This window comes from Lagenorhynchus albirostris, chromosome 7 (genome assembly GCF_949774975.1).
Source record: "Lagenorhynchus albirostris chromosome 7, mLagAlb1.1, whole genome shotgun sequence".
NCBI lineage: Eukaryota > Metazoa > Chordata > Mammalia > Artiodactyla > Delphinidae > Lagenorhynchus > Lagenorhynchus albirostris.
Genome location: NC_083101.1, coordinates 41,352,215 through 41,366,674, shown reverse-complemented (window position 1 = coordinate 41,366,674; position 14,460 = coordinate 41,352,215). Strand labels below are relative to the sequence as shown.

At 37.1% G+C, this 14,460-nt stretch overlaps 1 protein-coding gene across 1 annotated transcript; it reads left to right on the top strand.

Annotated features, from left to right (window-relative positions):
• The first annotated feature begins 2,509 nt into the window (after nucleotides 1-2,509).
• LOC132523084 (putative zinc finger protein 487) lies at nucleotides 2,510-3,313 on the top strand. The gene has a single exon (XM_060153648.1). The coding sequence runs from the start codon at nucleotides 2,525-2,527 to the stop codon at nucleotides 3,311-3,313; it is 789 nt and encodes a 262-aa protein (XP_060009631.1). The 5' UTR covers nucleotides 2,510-2,524.
• Nucleotides 3,314-14,460: the final 11,147 nt, after the last annotated feature.

Genomic DNA, 14,460 nt, shown 5'->3' with positions numbered 1-14,460 from the left:
TTAATTACAATTTACTTAAAATTTAAATTAATATATTATTTGAAATTTGTCTGCTGTGGTCCCTTCTCACAATGTTCCTGTCAGATAATAGTATTAACAGTTTAATAGTGTCATAAAATGAGTTGAAAACCTGTTCCTCTCTTTGGTTTTTCTTGAACTTTGCATTAGAGGAGAATGATCTGGTTTCAGAAGGCTGGTTGTAATGTTCATTTGAACCTTGTAGGCTTAAAAAAAATAGTCTTTTGTACATTTAAAATTGGTACCACATCCAGAGATTTGTCCATTCTTCATTTTTGATTGTGTTTGTATCTTCACTTTACTGTTTTTTTCCAAAAACAAAATTGCCCTTAATTTTAAAAATTCTTACATCCTATCTTTGGTAGGCAGAATACTGGCACTTCCACTTCCAAAGAGGTCCACTGCCTAATCCTTAGAACCTGTTAGTTTGTTTTGTTGCATGATGAGGGGCAATTAAGATTGTAGACGGAATTAAGGATTCTAGGCATCTCACTTTAAAATAAGGGCTTTATCATGGATTATCTGGGTGGTCCCAGTATAATCAGCAGGATTCTTAAAAATGTCAGTGTGATGCAGTATGAGAAAGAATTAACTGACTATTGGCTTTGAGGATGGAAGGGGGCTACAAGCCAAGGAAGGTTGATGGCCTCTAGAAGCTGGAGAAAGCAAGGAAATGGATTCTCCCCTAGAACCTCTACAAGGAATGCAGCTCTGCTGACACCTTGGTTTTAGCTCATTGAAACACACGTCAGACTTTTGACCCCTCCCAAATTGTAAGGTAATACATATGTATTATTTTAAGTTACTAAATTTGTGGAAATTTTTTATAGCAGCAATAGAAATTTGCTATTTTGGTATGTGGAATGTGAAACCTTAAAATGTGAAAGTGCCTTTGGAATTAGCCAGTGAGCAGAGGAGGAAAGAATTTTGAGGAGCCTGATAGAACAAGCCCAGATAGCCTTAAAGAGACTGCTAGTAGAAATATGGATGTTAACTGTTACTGAGGGCTCAGAAAGAAGTGAAGAGCGTGGTAGAGAAAACATTTATTGTTTTAGAGAAAACCCAAGTCCTCATGAACAGACTTTGTAGAAATATGACATGAAAGGCTCTGCCAGTGGGGATTCAGATGAAAATGAAATGAGCATGTTATTGGAAATTGGAAGAAAATGGTAGAAACTTAGCTGAATTGTGTCCTGCAGTTATGTGAAAAGCAGAGCTTGTAAATGATGAAGTTGGATATTTAGCCTGTGATTTCCACACAAAGGGTTGAAAGTGTGGCCTAGTTTCTTCTTATTGCTTATAAAAAAACGCAAGAGGAATGAGTTATATCGAGGAAGAACTGTTAATCAAAAAGACACCAGGACTTCATGATTTGGGACATTCTCAGTCTGTTGCAGGCTGAAAAAGATGCTAACATGAGGATATTCACCCTAAGGAAAGTGTTCTCTGAAGAGAAAGCCAAAAGCGTGTCTGGACAAACTTTTGCCAGTGCCTTAGAATAATCAAAAGGTCAGAGTACTTTTGGACAGAGAACTTTTTTATCATTATGTCATGGATTTATCCATAAAAGTGCTTATTTCCTTAGTCATTTGTCCTGTATTATGTTTTTTGGATAGGTTTTATATAGTACTTTTTGCTTATCCCTTTACACGAAGGTGTCTTGAGTTTTGTTTGAGGCATCACTTTTAAAATATATAGGGGTTGCGGCGGGCACTGGAGTGGGTTGGGGCTTGGCCGGTGTGAAGGGCGGCCGAGCTGGAGGGAGGGCGGGGTTCAGGCCCCTATCCCGGCCAGCAGCAGCTGCTGCCATGGCTTGTTCGAGTCTGGTCCTTGTGCGCTTACGGCGTCTGCGAGTCCCCAGAGAGGCCGCTGTAGTGTTGGCGGCCACTGCCCTGAGGCCGTGGTACACTCTGTGAGGACGGCAGGGAGTCCTCGCCCTCCCACTGTATCAGGTCCGGAAAGTGATCAGAGTGGCTAGCGAGTGCCTCGAGACCACAGAGCCGGCGGGAGGCGGCGCTAGGAGGCACATCCACATCTGCTTCCTCCCTAAAAAACAGTTGTGCCTAAATCTGGCATTGTGCCCGTCCCTGCACTGAGCCAAAGGACATTGCTGTGAAGTTCAGGTCCTGGTTCCTAGGAACAAAGCCGATCTTGTGAGATCAAGAGGAATCCCACCAGGAAGATGGCTCATCTGAGTGGAGGCCTCCCGCCAGGGCTACAGAACAGAGGAGGATCAAGGCCAAGAAAGAGCAGACCCTAGATGTGCATAGCTGATTGCACTATGTGATCCTTGTGCTCCACAAGCCACCCGTCAGACTGTGAGAACCTGAGGTTTGAGCCAAGTTTCAGGAGAGCCCAAACTTTGTAGTTCTCTACATGTTTCCTCGATCCACAGAAAATGAACAGATCTCAGGGGCCAGTGTCATTTGAGGACGTGAGCATGGGCTTCACTCAGGAGGAGTGGCAGCACCTAGACCCTGCTCAGAGGACCCTGTACAGGGACGTGATGCTGGAGAACTATAGCCACCTCATCTCAGTGGGGTACTGTGTTATCAAACCAGAGGCGATTTTCAAATTACAGCAAGGAGAAGAGCCATGGTTGTTAGAGGAAGAGTCCCAAAGTCAGAGCCACCCAGACTTCTGCATAGTTGACCTGATGGAGAAGAGCCAGGAAAAGGAAAACCAGCATTGGTGGAAAGTTGGTTTTGTCAACAACAAAACACCGACTAAAGAGAGAAATAGTGTATTAGGAAAAACATTTTCTCTGGATACAAACTTCATTTTATCAAGAAAAATACCTGGTAAATATGACTCATATGGAATGAATTTGGATTCTCTTTCAGAATTAATCATTAGTAATAGACACTCCTTTGTAAGGCAGCTTGATGAGTTTAATACACATGGGAAATTACTCCTCTGTACAAAGCACAAGAATTCTCATTCTAGAGAGAAATCTTTAGAATATGATAGAACTGGAAAAGCCATCAGTCAAAATGAGGACTTATTTCAGCATCAGGATACTCAAACTCTGAAGATTCCTTTTGAATATACTGAATGTGGGAAAGCCTTCAATGAGGGGGAAACTTTCATTACCTATAAGAGAGAAAGCTCATGGGAGAAGCCCTATGGATGTAATGAACATGTCAAAGCCTTTTCTGATAGACCAACATTCAGTGTTCATCAGGGAACTCATACAAGGGAGAATCACTATGAATTGAATGACTGTGGGAGGTGGTCTCTTCATGAGAAGTCAATTTTAAATAAGCAACATGGAGTTATCATGGGGAAGAGATAATATGAGTGTGTTGAAAGTGAGAATCATTTCAGCAAGAAGTCACTCCTTCAGTGAATTTATAAAGGAGAGAAAACCTTTAACTGTTATGAAGATTGGGAAGTATTCTGCAAGAAGCCAAATTTCATTCAGCATCAAGAAACACATATAGGGAAAAAAGTCTATAAAATTAATCAGTGTGCTACTGCATTTTGCAAGAAGCCAAAGCTTCCTACATATCAGAAAACAGATATAAGAGAAAAACTCTATGAGTGTAGTGCATGTGGGAAAACCTTCAGCCATAAATCATCTCTCATCCTACATCAGAGGATACACAGAGGGGAGAAACCCTATGAATGCACCAAATGTGGGAAAACCTTTGGGCATATGTCAGGCCTCACAGTACATCAGAGAACACACACAGGGGAGAAACCCTATGAATGTAATGAATGTGGAAAAAATTTCTGTGAGAAGTCAAATCTCCATGTACATCAGTGAACACATACAGGGGAGAAACCCTATGAGTGTAATGAATGTCAGAAAACCTTCAGTGATTTGTCTGCTGTCACAGTACATAAGAGAATACATACCGGGGAGAAACCCTATGAATGTAAGGAATGTGGGAAAACTTTCTCCCAGAAGCCAAACTTCATTAATCATCAGAGGAGTCACACAGGAGAGAAACCCTATGGATGTCACAAATGTGGAAAATCCTTTTCTGTGAAGTCGAAACTGAGGGAGCATCAGAAAACACACAGGAGAGACACCTTATAAATGTCATGAGTGTGGGAAAACTTTCTGCCATAAGTCATCCCTCACAGTACATCAGAGCACCCACACAGGGGAGAAACCCTATGAATGTAACCAATGTGGGAGAACCTTCTATCAGAGAACACACTAGGGAGAAACACTACAGGTGTAATGGAACCTTCCACCAGCATCTCGACTTCACTAAACAGCAGAGAAACAGCACTAAGAAGAAACCCCTGTCAACATCCTGAAACCTTCACCCTCCTTTTGGACTCACTGCATCGCAGAAGCAACCTGGGGCTGAGGTGGGGGACCCAATATATATGAGAAATCTTTTGCCTAGAAGTGACATTTCATTGAGTAGCAAATAATTAATATTTGATAACTTTATTAATATCTTGAAGATGTTACAGTGTCAAAGAAAAGTTTAAAAAGGAGTCCTTTTCTTTTGCAGAATATGTATAAGTATGCTATATAGAGAAACTTTACATGATAGGTTTGCTTACTGGAATGCAACATTATAGTAGGAAGTATATATATATTTGCTTAATAACTCAAAGTTTTTATTTCATAATTTTAATATGAATATGAAATGTATAAGTTGTCCCATACTTAATACCTATGTATTTTTTGTTTTAATTGAAATTTTTATTGAGATAATTGTAGATTGTAAGATGCAGTTGTAAGAAGTAATACAGAGAGACCCCATGTACCCTGTACCCAGTTTCCCCCAGTGGTAATATCTTGTAAAAATATAGTACAAATATCAGCCAGGATAATGATATTATTGATATAATCCACCAATTAGTTCAGAGTTTCTCAATTTTATTTCTACTCACTTATGAGTATGTGTGTTTAGTTCTGGGCAATTTTATCACATGTGTAGGTTTATGTATCCATCATTGGCTGTGGCATCTGTTGACTGTGGTATCTACGACCGCAGATATTTCATGATATTCAGGGATTATTAGTTTCTCCGGTATTGTAATTATGTTTTTCAAAAGAGTCTCTATATTTTAGAGATGGAAAAATAACATTTGCTACGGCATTCAGATAATTGAAATACAGGCAACAATACCATGAGCTTGGAGATATATATGTATTTAATTGGATCACCTGTTCTTTCATTTCCAGGATTTGTTTATATAACTTGTATATTTATTTGTTGACTACATTAGGTTACAAATACTTTCTCCTAGACTGTGGCTTATCTTTTAATTTTATTTATGCTAAATTATACTTTATAGAAGTTTTAAGTTTTGATGCAAATATATCAATCTTTTCGTAGGTCTTTTTGCTTTTTGTTTAAGAAATTCTTTTCTAGACTGAGATTACAAAGATATTCTTCCAAAAGGCTGAAATTTTGCTTTTCATGTTTATATTTTTAATCTATCTGGAATTTTTTTTTAATGGTGTAAATTAGTGGTCTACTTCCATTTTTTTTTGCAAATGGAAAAGTCAGTTGTCTCAGGACCACTTTTGAAGGTCTGTGTATTCATTTCCCAGGGCTGCAGTAACAAAGTACCACAAACTGGGTGGCTTAAAATACTAGGAATTATTCTTCCAGTTCTGGTGGCTAAAAGTCTGAAATCAAGACGTCAGCAGGGCCATGCAGTCTCTGAAGGCTCTAGGGGAGAATCTCTTCCATGCCTTTCTCTCAGCTTCTGGTGGTGGCTCTCCATCCTTGGTGTTCCTTGGCTTACAGCTGCATAACTACAATCTCTGTCTCCATTGACACATGCATTCTCCCTTCCTGTGTCTAGTTCTCTGTGCTTCTTTTGGAGCCAGCAAGGCCATGGCCCTTAACTGTCTGCTTGTCCAGACCCTTAGGTGCAACCTAGTTGCCTCAAACCTAGCTTCTGCCGGTGCACAGCATGCGCTGGTGGAAATGAACAGAACCCTGCACCCACCCCCATCCCCCTGCCATGGACAAAGGCCCCTCCATATCCCCTGCCTCTTGTTTATAAAAAGTACTAGATCTATGGCTAGCACAGTTTCAAGAACTTGGCCTTAAGAGAATGGGATTAACACTGTTGCTTATAATAATCTATATCTTTGTGGGCATCAAAATAATTGTAGCTTGTTCTGCCCGTATATGTAAATGGGCAACTACAATTGTCAGCGAAGGGATGCTACAGACCCATGTCAACATCTCCCACTCTAAGAATATGGTGCCCTATGTCAGCATGAAGTTACAGAAGACAGACCTTCGACCATAATCCAATAAAAATGGAATGATGTTCTGACAAGTGGGGATTTATAAGCAGCTTTTGGCAGGAAAAAGCTCTTTGCAGGAAAGAGCTCTCTGCAGGAGGCCCCTTTTGTCTTGTCACTAACCTTAAACCAGTTTCCCCCACGCTTTACTCATCTCTGGCCCTAGCACACTTTCAAATCTTTTGATCACATAATACCTTGCCTAATCTGGTGGTTGTTTCCATAAATTAAAGAAGCAGAAATAAAGAATAAGTAATTAACAGATGACCCTAGCTTCCCCTTCAGTAATCTCGTGAACAAACTGTGTGAACAAGATGGTATTGAAAGAAAGATCACAAGAAATCAACAAGCCTGCATGACAAGCCTGCATGCAGTGGGGGATGGCAATGACTCTGACCTCCTATCTCAATGATTAACTGAGATTACTTACCTTTTCCTTTAAAAACTTCTCATGGCTGAGCAGAATCTTGGGAGGTGGTTTTTGGGGAGTCCACTATCTCCCCAGCATTCTGATTAAAAGCAACTTTCCTTTCTACAAACATTTGTCTCTCTTGAGTATTGATTTCTGAGCAGCAAGCATCCAGACCTGATTTGGTAACACTGGGACTCGCAGCACGAGGTGTGTGGAGGGTGGGGGGTCTTTTCTTTTTATTGCCTTGTTGCACAGACTAAACATCTGAGACAATGTTGACTAGAAGTGGTGAGTAGACATCTTTGCCTTGTTCCCAGTCTTAGGAGGAACCTGCTGTTTATTTCACCATAAAATATTATGTCAGATACATGTTCTTTCATAAATGCCCTTTATTAGATTGAGGATGATTCCTTTACTTCCTAATTAATTGAGAGTTTTAAATCATGAATGTGTTGAATTTTTTCAAATGCTCTTTTTCAAATGCTCTTTTATAAAGAGATGTTTTTTTCTTTTTTAGTATGTTAATATGACGAAATACATTGATTTTGAATACTAAGGCAACTTTGCATTTCTAGGATAAATCCTACTTGGGCACGATGCATTACCATCTTTTATAGATTAGAAATTTCAATTTGCTATACATATATTTTTTGGTGGTACACGGGCCTCTCACTGTTGTGGCCTCTCCCGTTGCGGAGCACAGGCTCCAGACGCGCAGGCTCAGCGGCCATGGCTCACAGGCTCAGCCGCTCCGCAGCACGTGGGATCTTCCCGGACCAGGGCACGAACCCGTGTCCCCTGCATCGGCAGGCAGACTCTCAACCACTGCGCCACCAGGGAAGCCCATCAATTTGCTATTTTTTAAAAGAATTTTTGCATCTATGTTCACAAGAGTTACTGATCTATGATTTTCTTTTCTTGTGATGTCTTTGTCTGACTTATGTAGGTATGTAGGTTATGTAGGTAATGCTGGCTCGTAAAATAAGTTGGAAAGTGTTTATTCCTAGAAGAGTTTGTGTACAGTTGTTACCATGTCTTCTGTAAATGTTTGGTAGAATTCCCTTGTGCCATCTGGCCTGTACTTTTTTTTGTGGGAAGGTTGTCAGCTACAAATCATTTGTTTAATAGGGCTATTCAGGTTTTCTCTTTCTTCTTGAGTGACCTTTGGTAGTTTGTACCTTTCAAGGACTTTCTCTATTTCAACTAAGTTGCTGAATTTATTGGCATAATTATTAATAAAATTCCATGCTGCTTTAAAAAATAAATAAAATAAAATATATAGAGAGACATAAATTATACATTTTTTTAAAAATTGAGAATCTTCGTATTTGGTGATTTTACTTCATTTATATTTATTGTTATTGCTGGTATATTTGCTTATATATCTACCATTTTATATTTTCTTCTATTTGATATAATTTTCTTTGCTTATTTGATTTATCTTTCCTGCATTTTATATGATTGATAGAGTTTTCTTTTTTATTATTGTATCTTCTTTCTACTGGTTTGGAAATTATACTTTCATATTTATTACTTCAACATTTATGCTTAAATTTTTGCATAGGTAGAATGTCCAAGCTACTTTTCTGCATTTAAAAAAGATTTTAGCAATATGCTCACTGTCATTCCATCAAACTCTACTCTTTTGTTAATTCTTGGTTATTTGAATAGTCCCAAGAATGTTCCTCTTAAAATCCTGACTCTCAGTTCCTTGACCTTTTCTCCTCTAATGAACTTAATCTTTCATCCAGCCACAAAGTGTCATTCTATTATCCTACCCTGGACTTTTTCATTACCAATAAATGCACTTCTTCCATAATCCCAACTGTAAGCATCCTGATTTCCAACCACTGCCTCTTCTCTTTTTATCTCATACCTTCTGCTTATGCCTTAAATAAGTTTTATTTTAAAACTTATTTAAATAAGTTTTAAAAAGCTGACTCAGACCTATAATTCATTGATTTTTACTATACCACATCTCTCTTTGATTTTTCTAAAACTGAAATAAATTACCAACTTGACATCTTGAATTTCAACTTGATATTTTTAATGGCATACTATCATCCTCCAAAAGATGAGGAAATATAAAATGAAAAGAAAACCAAAACAGTCCTAACACTAACCACAACTTTTCACATGTTTCTTCTTAAAAGAAAGAGCTGATAGAGGATATTAGGAATAGGATCTTTAATGTAGTACTGTATGTGTCCATAATGAGGGATTTTTCAGTTTTTTTCAGTTTTCTCAGAGGAAAAACTCTGAGTTTCCTGAATTTTAAATCCCACTTCACTGATAACTCAGTTTTTTTTTTCATCATTTGGGATTGAACTCAACATGAAAACTTTTATTAGAGGATCAAGTTGGAAAAATTGATCCAAAAATCATACATCTAGATATATACAACCAATTGTCATATATCTTGTAAAAAATAGAATTTGTTCATTTATATATACACTGATCACATTTATTAAGCATCTATTTTTTGTCAAGCACTGGAATAGAAGCTGGGGATTCAAAGATGAGTAAAAGGCAGACAAAAACAATTGCCAAATATATTTATTAGGATAAGAATAATTTATGAAGAAATTGGTAGTTTAGTTTCCCTGAACATATTATTTGTTCAGAACAAAAGACCCTGATTACGCCCTTAGTGAACCTCTTCTAAAGACATCTATGAATAAGAGGATTGATAATATATTCTAAATTATTTAATTAAAATGTACTTAGAGGCATTTTAGAAAAGATAGAGCAGAAAGAACTGAGGAATAAATTCAAAGACTATACCTACATTAGTACAGCTTTCAGTAAAACCCCAAAATGGTTTTTTAAAACAAATTATTTATATATTTATCAGATTACCTTGGTCTCTGGGTCATCTGTGGTTCTATCTCACTGTACCTTCACTGTTTTGGGTTCCAAGGTGAGGAAGCATACTTTATCTGAGGGAAATCATTCTTGTGGGAGAGAGGAACTAGCAATGTTGAACTAGCCAATGGCTCTTAAAGTGTCTATTCATACATAGCTATGTTCTACTCACATTCCACTGACCAAAGCAAATCAGATAGCCAAGGCATTGTCAATGTGTGAGAGGAAATATGTCTCTAAGAGAGGAGAGAAAACAATTGGGAACAATAAACTAATACAAATGAGTTTTTAAAGAAAACAGAGTAGAAAGATTGGTAAAAAAAAATAAGAGAACATATATTCCAAATAAATTTGTCAGTGTTTTAGAAATTCTAGTTAGTATTGGCCTTATATGGTTAAAGAGGAAGATGGTTATACTAATCAGGGTTAAACTGCATATAACAATTCACTCTAGTTAGTCAGAAGGGAATCTTTACACCAAGAAATAGAAATTTACAATATTATTGAAAAGGCCAGAAATAGGTTCCAGGCTAAATTTAAGGAACTATTTCTAGGCTCAGAGTTGATCTACCTCTGCTGCAATTATAAATTTACCTCTGCCTTTAAAGAAAGCTGACAATTTAGGAAGCTGCTGTTACCAATGTTGACTGCAAACTACACTGCTTCTGCCATGACCAGGAAAATAAGCTGCAAGTTGAGAAGCGGCTAATACATTTCTAGAGCCACATCATATCTGCTACATTCTGGGCCAGCAAAATACATGCTCTACTCCCTATCTCCTCACATGACATTTTAAGGAATCAAAGTTCACACAAAAGCATTAACTGGTGGAATATGTCTCATTGAGAAACCTAGCTACAAGAGAACCTGGGAATGTGTTCTTTTTTGTAATAGAAAGGGTTTATTTTCTCTTTATAATATTTATGCTATTTGATTACAATGTTTTTCTGATCTACCCTAATCACACAAATAAAGAGAAACAAAACTTAATTAGAAATTTGATAAAATTATGCATGTTTTATATTGTCTTTTTTCAGAAGTCTTGTATATTAGGTAGAAAATTTAGAGTCCTAAGAAATGAAGGAGATTCTTCTTGAAGCCTAATAAATAAAAACAAAATTAGCAATGGTTTACATTTAATGAACTCATTTGAAGAGAACAAACATACTGATTAAAATTTGTCACGAAATTAAATATACTTTGGTTTGTTTACTTATTCACTTTTTTTTAAACATCTTTATTGGAGTATAATTAGCACTTTTCCTCCAAATTTTGTTTAAAAAGAAAGAAAGCTACAGGTAAATTGAAAGAACAGTATTTGAATGCGTGTTTACCATTTACTTATTTCACCACCTGTTAAACTATCGCTACATTTGCATCCTCTCCCTCTCTCTCTCTCTCTCTCTCTCTCTCTCTCTCTCTCTCTCTCTCTCTCTCTCTCTCTCTCCCCCCCTCTCTCTCTCTCTCTCATACATGCTTTATTAAGGCCCTCTACACATGACTTAGTTTTTGCGGGACCATTTGAAAGTAAGGTACACATATCATGATACTTCACCCTTAAATATAGTTCTCAGCTTATGATGGTTTGACTTAGATTTTTCAACTTTATGATGGTACAAAAGCAATACACATTCAACAGAAACTGTATTTCAAATTTTGAATTTTGATCTTTTCCCGGGCTGGCAATATGTGGTAGATACTCTTGTGATGGTAGGCAGCAGAAGCGAGCCACAGCTCCCAGTCAGCCACGCAATCACAAGGGTAAACTATTGATACACTTACAACAATTCTGTACCCATACAGCCATTCTTTTTTTCACTTCCAGTACAGTATTCAATAAATTACATGAGATAGTTAATACTTTATCATCAAATAGGATTTGTGTTAGATAATTTTGCCCAACATAGGCTAATGTAAGTGTTCTGAGCAGGTTTAAGCTGGGCTAGGCTAAGCTATGATGTTCAGTAGGTTAGGTGTATTCAATGCATTTTTTTACTTTTAAGATATTTTCAACTTACAATGGATTTATTAGGATGTAACCCCATCATAAGTTGAGGAGGATCTGTAATTCAACATGAATATCCTAAGAACAAGGACGTTTTCCTACATAAGCACAATACTATTAACACATCCAAGAAATGTAACATTAACTCAATGGGAAATGTAACTTTTAGCTTTCTCTGCATTAAAAATGAGGTTGGAATGGATGTTTACTGAACCTAGGTACATTATCTTTCATTTTTAAGTTCAAGAAATGCCTTCCCTTGTATAGGGGTTGACTTTGATGTCTCAGACTGTCACTATCCTGTCAGCCCCTGAAGGTGAATTTTCTACTCAGTTCCATTCAAAATCATTTTCCTTCTGGAAAGAAATTACCATAAGTGGAGCAATTTATTCCTATGATGGCCTGAGAATAAACTCAGGGTAAGTTGAACTTGCCATGCCAAGTCAGGCTCTGACAGAACACATGTGTTTGGTGTCAGCAGCTGTGGTGTTGGCCATGGAATTCCTTTTCAAAGTGATGAACAGGGATAAAATGTGATGTTTTTGTTTACCTGTTTGGTTTTAATGAAGTGCACAAATAATAAGAATAGAAGTAAACATACTCTAGTTATTGCCTCTGTTACTTGTGTAACTGATGTGCAGCACATTAATATAAAATAAAATTCAGAAGGAAAAGCAAAAATATCTGTTTTCTTTTATAAATTTTATAATTTATAAAATTCATCTGAACTCCCTTTGTGGCAGTAAGTTGCAAAGTCACTACCCAGACCATAACTAACTACAACCTCTTTTATATTATTCATGTCTACAGAGAGGACCTTTAAAAGCATATAAAATTGTTTGTTAACCCACTTTAAGAGCAGTCCAAAATGCAGGGAGAGAAAGGTGGAGACTTTTGAAATAGAAAGAAGCAGTTTCCTGGGTTGATTGCCCCTTAATAACCCTGGATTTCCTTTGGAGATATAATTACTGTAAGTCAAACTTGCACATTTCAATTTTTAAAATGGCACAAGCTTTCTGTATACCCAAATATGAGTATTTCTGGAAAAGTTTAAAGCCCACTATTCTTAGATGTTCATTTAGCTGTTCCAACACCTGCCACTTCCAATACAATGATGAAGAGGCTTTCATTTTATTCTTTTCTTATAAGAATTTAAAATGAATCCAGATTGGACTTTACACTGTTTTCATTTTCTTCCTAGAAAGTTAAAAATTCTGAGATAGAAATTTCAGAATTTTCAAGGTTAACAATAGGAAAAGTGGTTCATGAAGAAACCAGTCTCCACTGAGGGCTGAGGTATCATCTATGGTCTCCTCCATCATTCTGGAAAACGTCTACAGATTTTTTGATAGTATTCTTTAATGCATATTATGAGGAGCTAATAGATGTTTATTTAGTGTTTATTAAACACTAAGATACATTCAAACCTTTGGGAAAAACTTAATTCAATTTGAACATATAAGTCTAACAAAAGGGGAAGACATTTGTTCAAGGGCTTAAGGGCAGTAATCGTAACAGGAAATGTGTATCTATCTTTTTGTATTTTAGCTAGTTGGGAGATACCAGGTTATTTAAAAGATGGTCTCGAGAAATAAAAGTACATTGTGGTAGACCTTAGAAAGAAAAGTTAACCATTTAAAAAGATGATTTAAGAACATATTTATAAGGATCTGTCATGTTCAAAGAGCTGTGTAAAGCATATCTCTAAAAAACAATGAAAAAAAGGTTTCATATATTAGTTCTCTTTAGAAAAGAGGTACCAATAATCCAAATGAAACCAAAAAAAGCATCATCTAAGACTTTCATGCCAAACCCCCTTTCACTCCTACACACACACCTTTGATCACTCAACTGGTAAGAATTCATCAATGGCAAAACATTAATTGGTATATGGAGAGAGATGCTGTTTCCATTCTTATGAATTGAAGTAGAAGAAGTATCTTATTTTTCTATCTTGACTTTGCTTTTATCCCTGTGCACTACCCTTAGTTAATGTCTGATATCTTTGTCTAGTAATATGGCAGATACAATGCTTAAATCATGGACCGATGGATACAACCCATCATTCCAGTTTTATCTTCTTCAGTGTCCCAACATGGACCATGCTCCCCAACCTTTGAAATTTTTTCCTCATTCTTGAACATTCATATTTTCTTAGTTTAGATTCCACCAAAACAGTCTTGGGGCAAGGATTCAAGTTTGTTTGGGAGGTGCAGTAGATATTAGTAGGAGAATGGAAAAGTGAGACAGAGAAAAGAAGGCAGCCAATAACAGGTTATGAATAAAGTGTTATAGATTCTCTTCTGTTGCAGGTAACTAGAGCTTAAATTCCACTGGGAAAACTCTGAGAGGCAGTGCAGAATCATCAGAGGCAGGGGAGCTGGGCATTTATATACAAATACAGGAGGTATTACTTCCCCTCATTTTGGCCAGTCATATCTATGGGAAGAGTGGCATTCTACCCCTTCAGAGAAAGCAGTCAAGCAAATGGATAAAGACATTAGTGGTTGGAAGTTGGCCACTGAAGTAGGATGCCCAAGGGATATGAGCAGGGTGCCTCTGCCATTTGTGGCCTTGCTTATTCTTTTCCCTAACTCTTTACTCCCTGTCTCCTCCAACCTTCTACTTAACCAATTTCTTCTCAAGTTACCTCAAATATCATCATCTTAATGCCTCCCTTGATCGCCAAGTAAGGTTTACTCCTTTACTTATTATCCTCAGTAACAGCTGTAGTGGTTCTTACCCTGTGCTATTTTGTTCTGAGAATATTTAGGTACATGTTTCATTTTCACTCTTAAAAATGTGGTTAATAAAAACAGAGATTTTGTAAATTTATACCTCTTTCGGTATTTAGCAGAGTCTTGCACACAATTGATATCCCAAAAACCGTTTTGAGTGAATTTACTGAATTGAATGTGCCATGAA

Bases quoted from the DNA above. Each gene is read 5' to 3' on its own strand.
- LOC132523084 (XM_060153648.1), top strand. From the start codon at position 2,525: ATGCTGGAGAACTATAGCCACCTCATCTCAGTGGGGTACTGTGTTATC.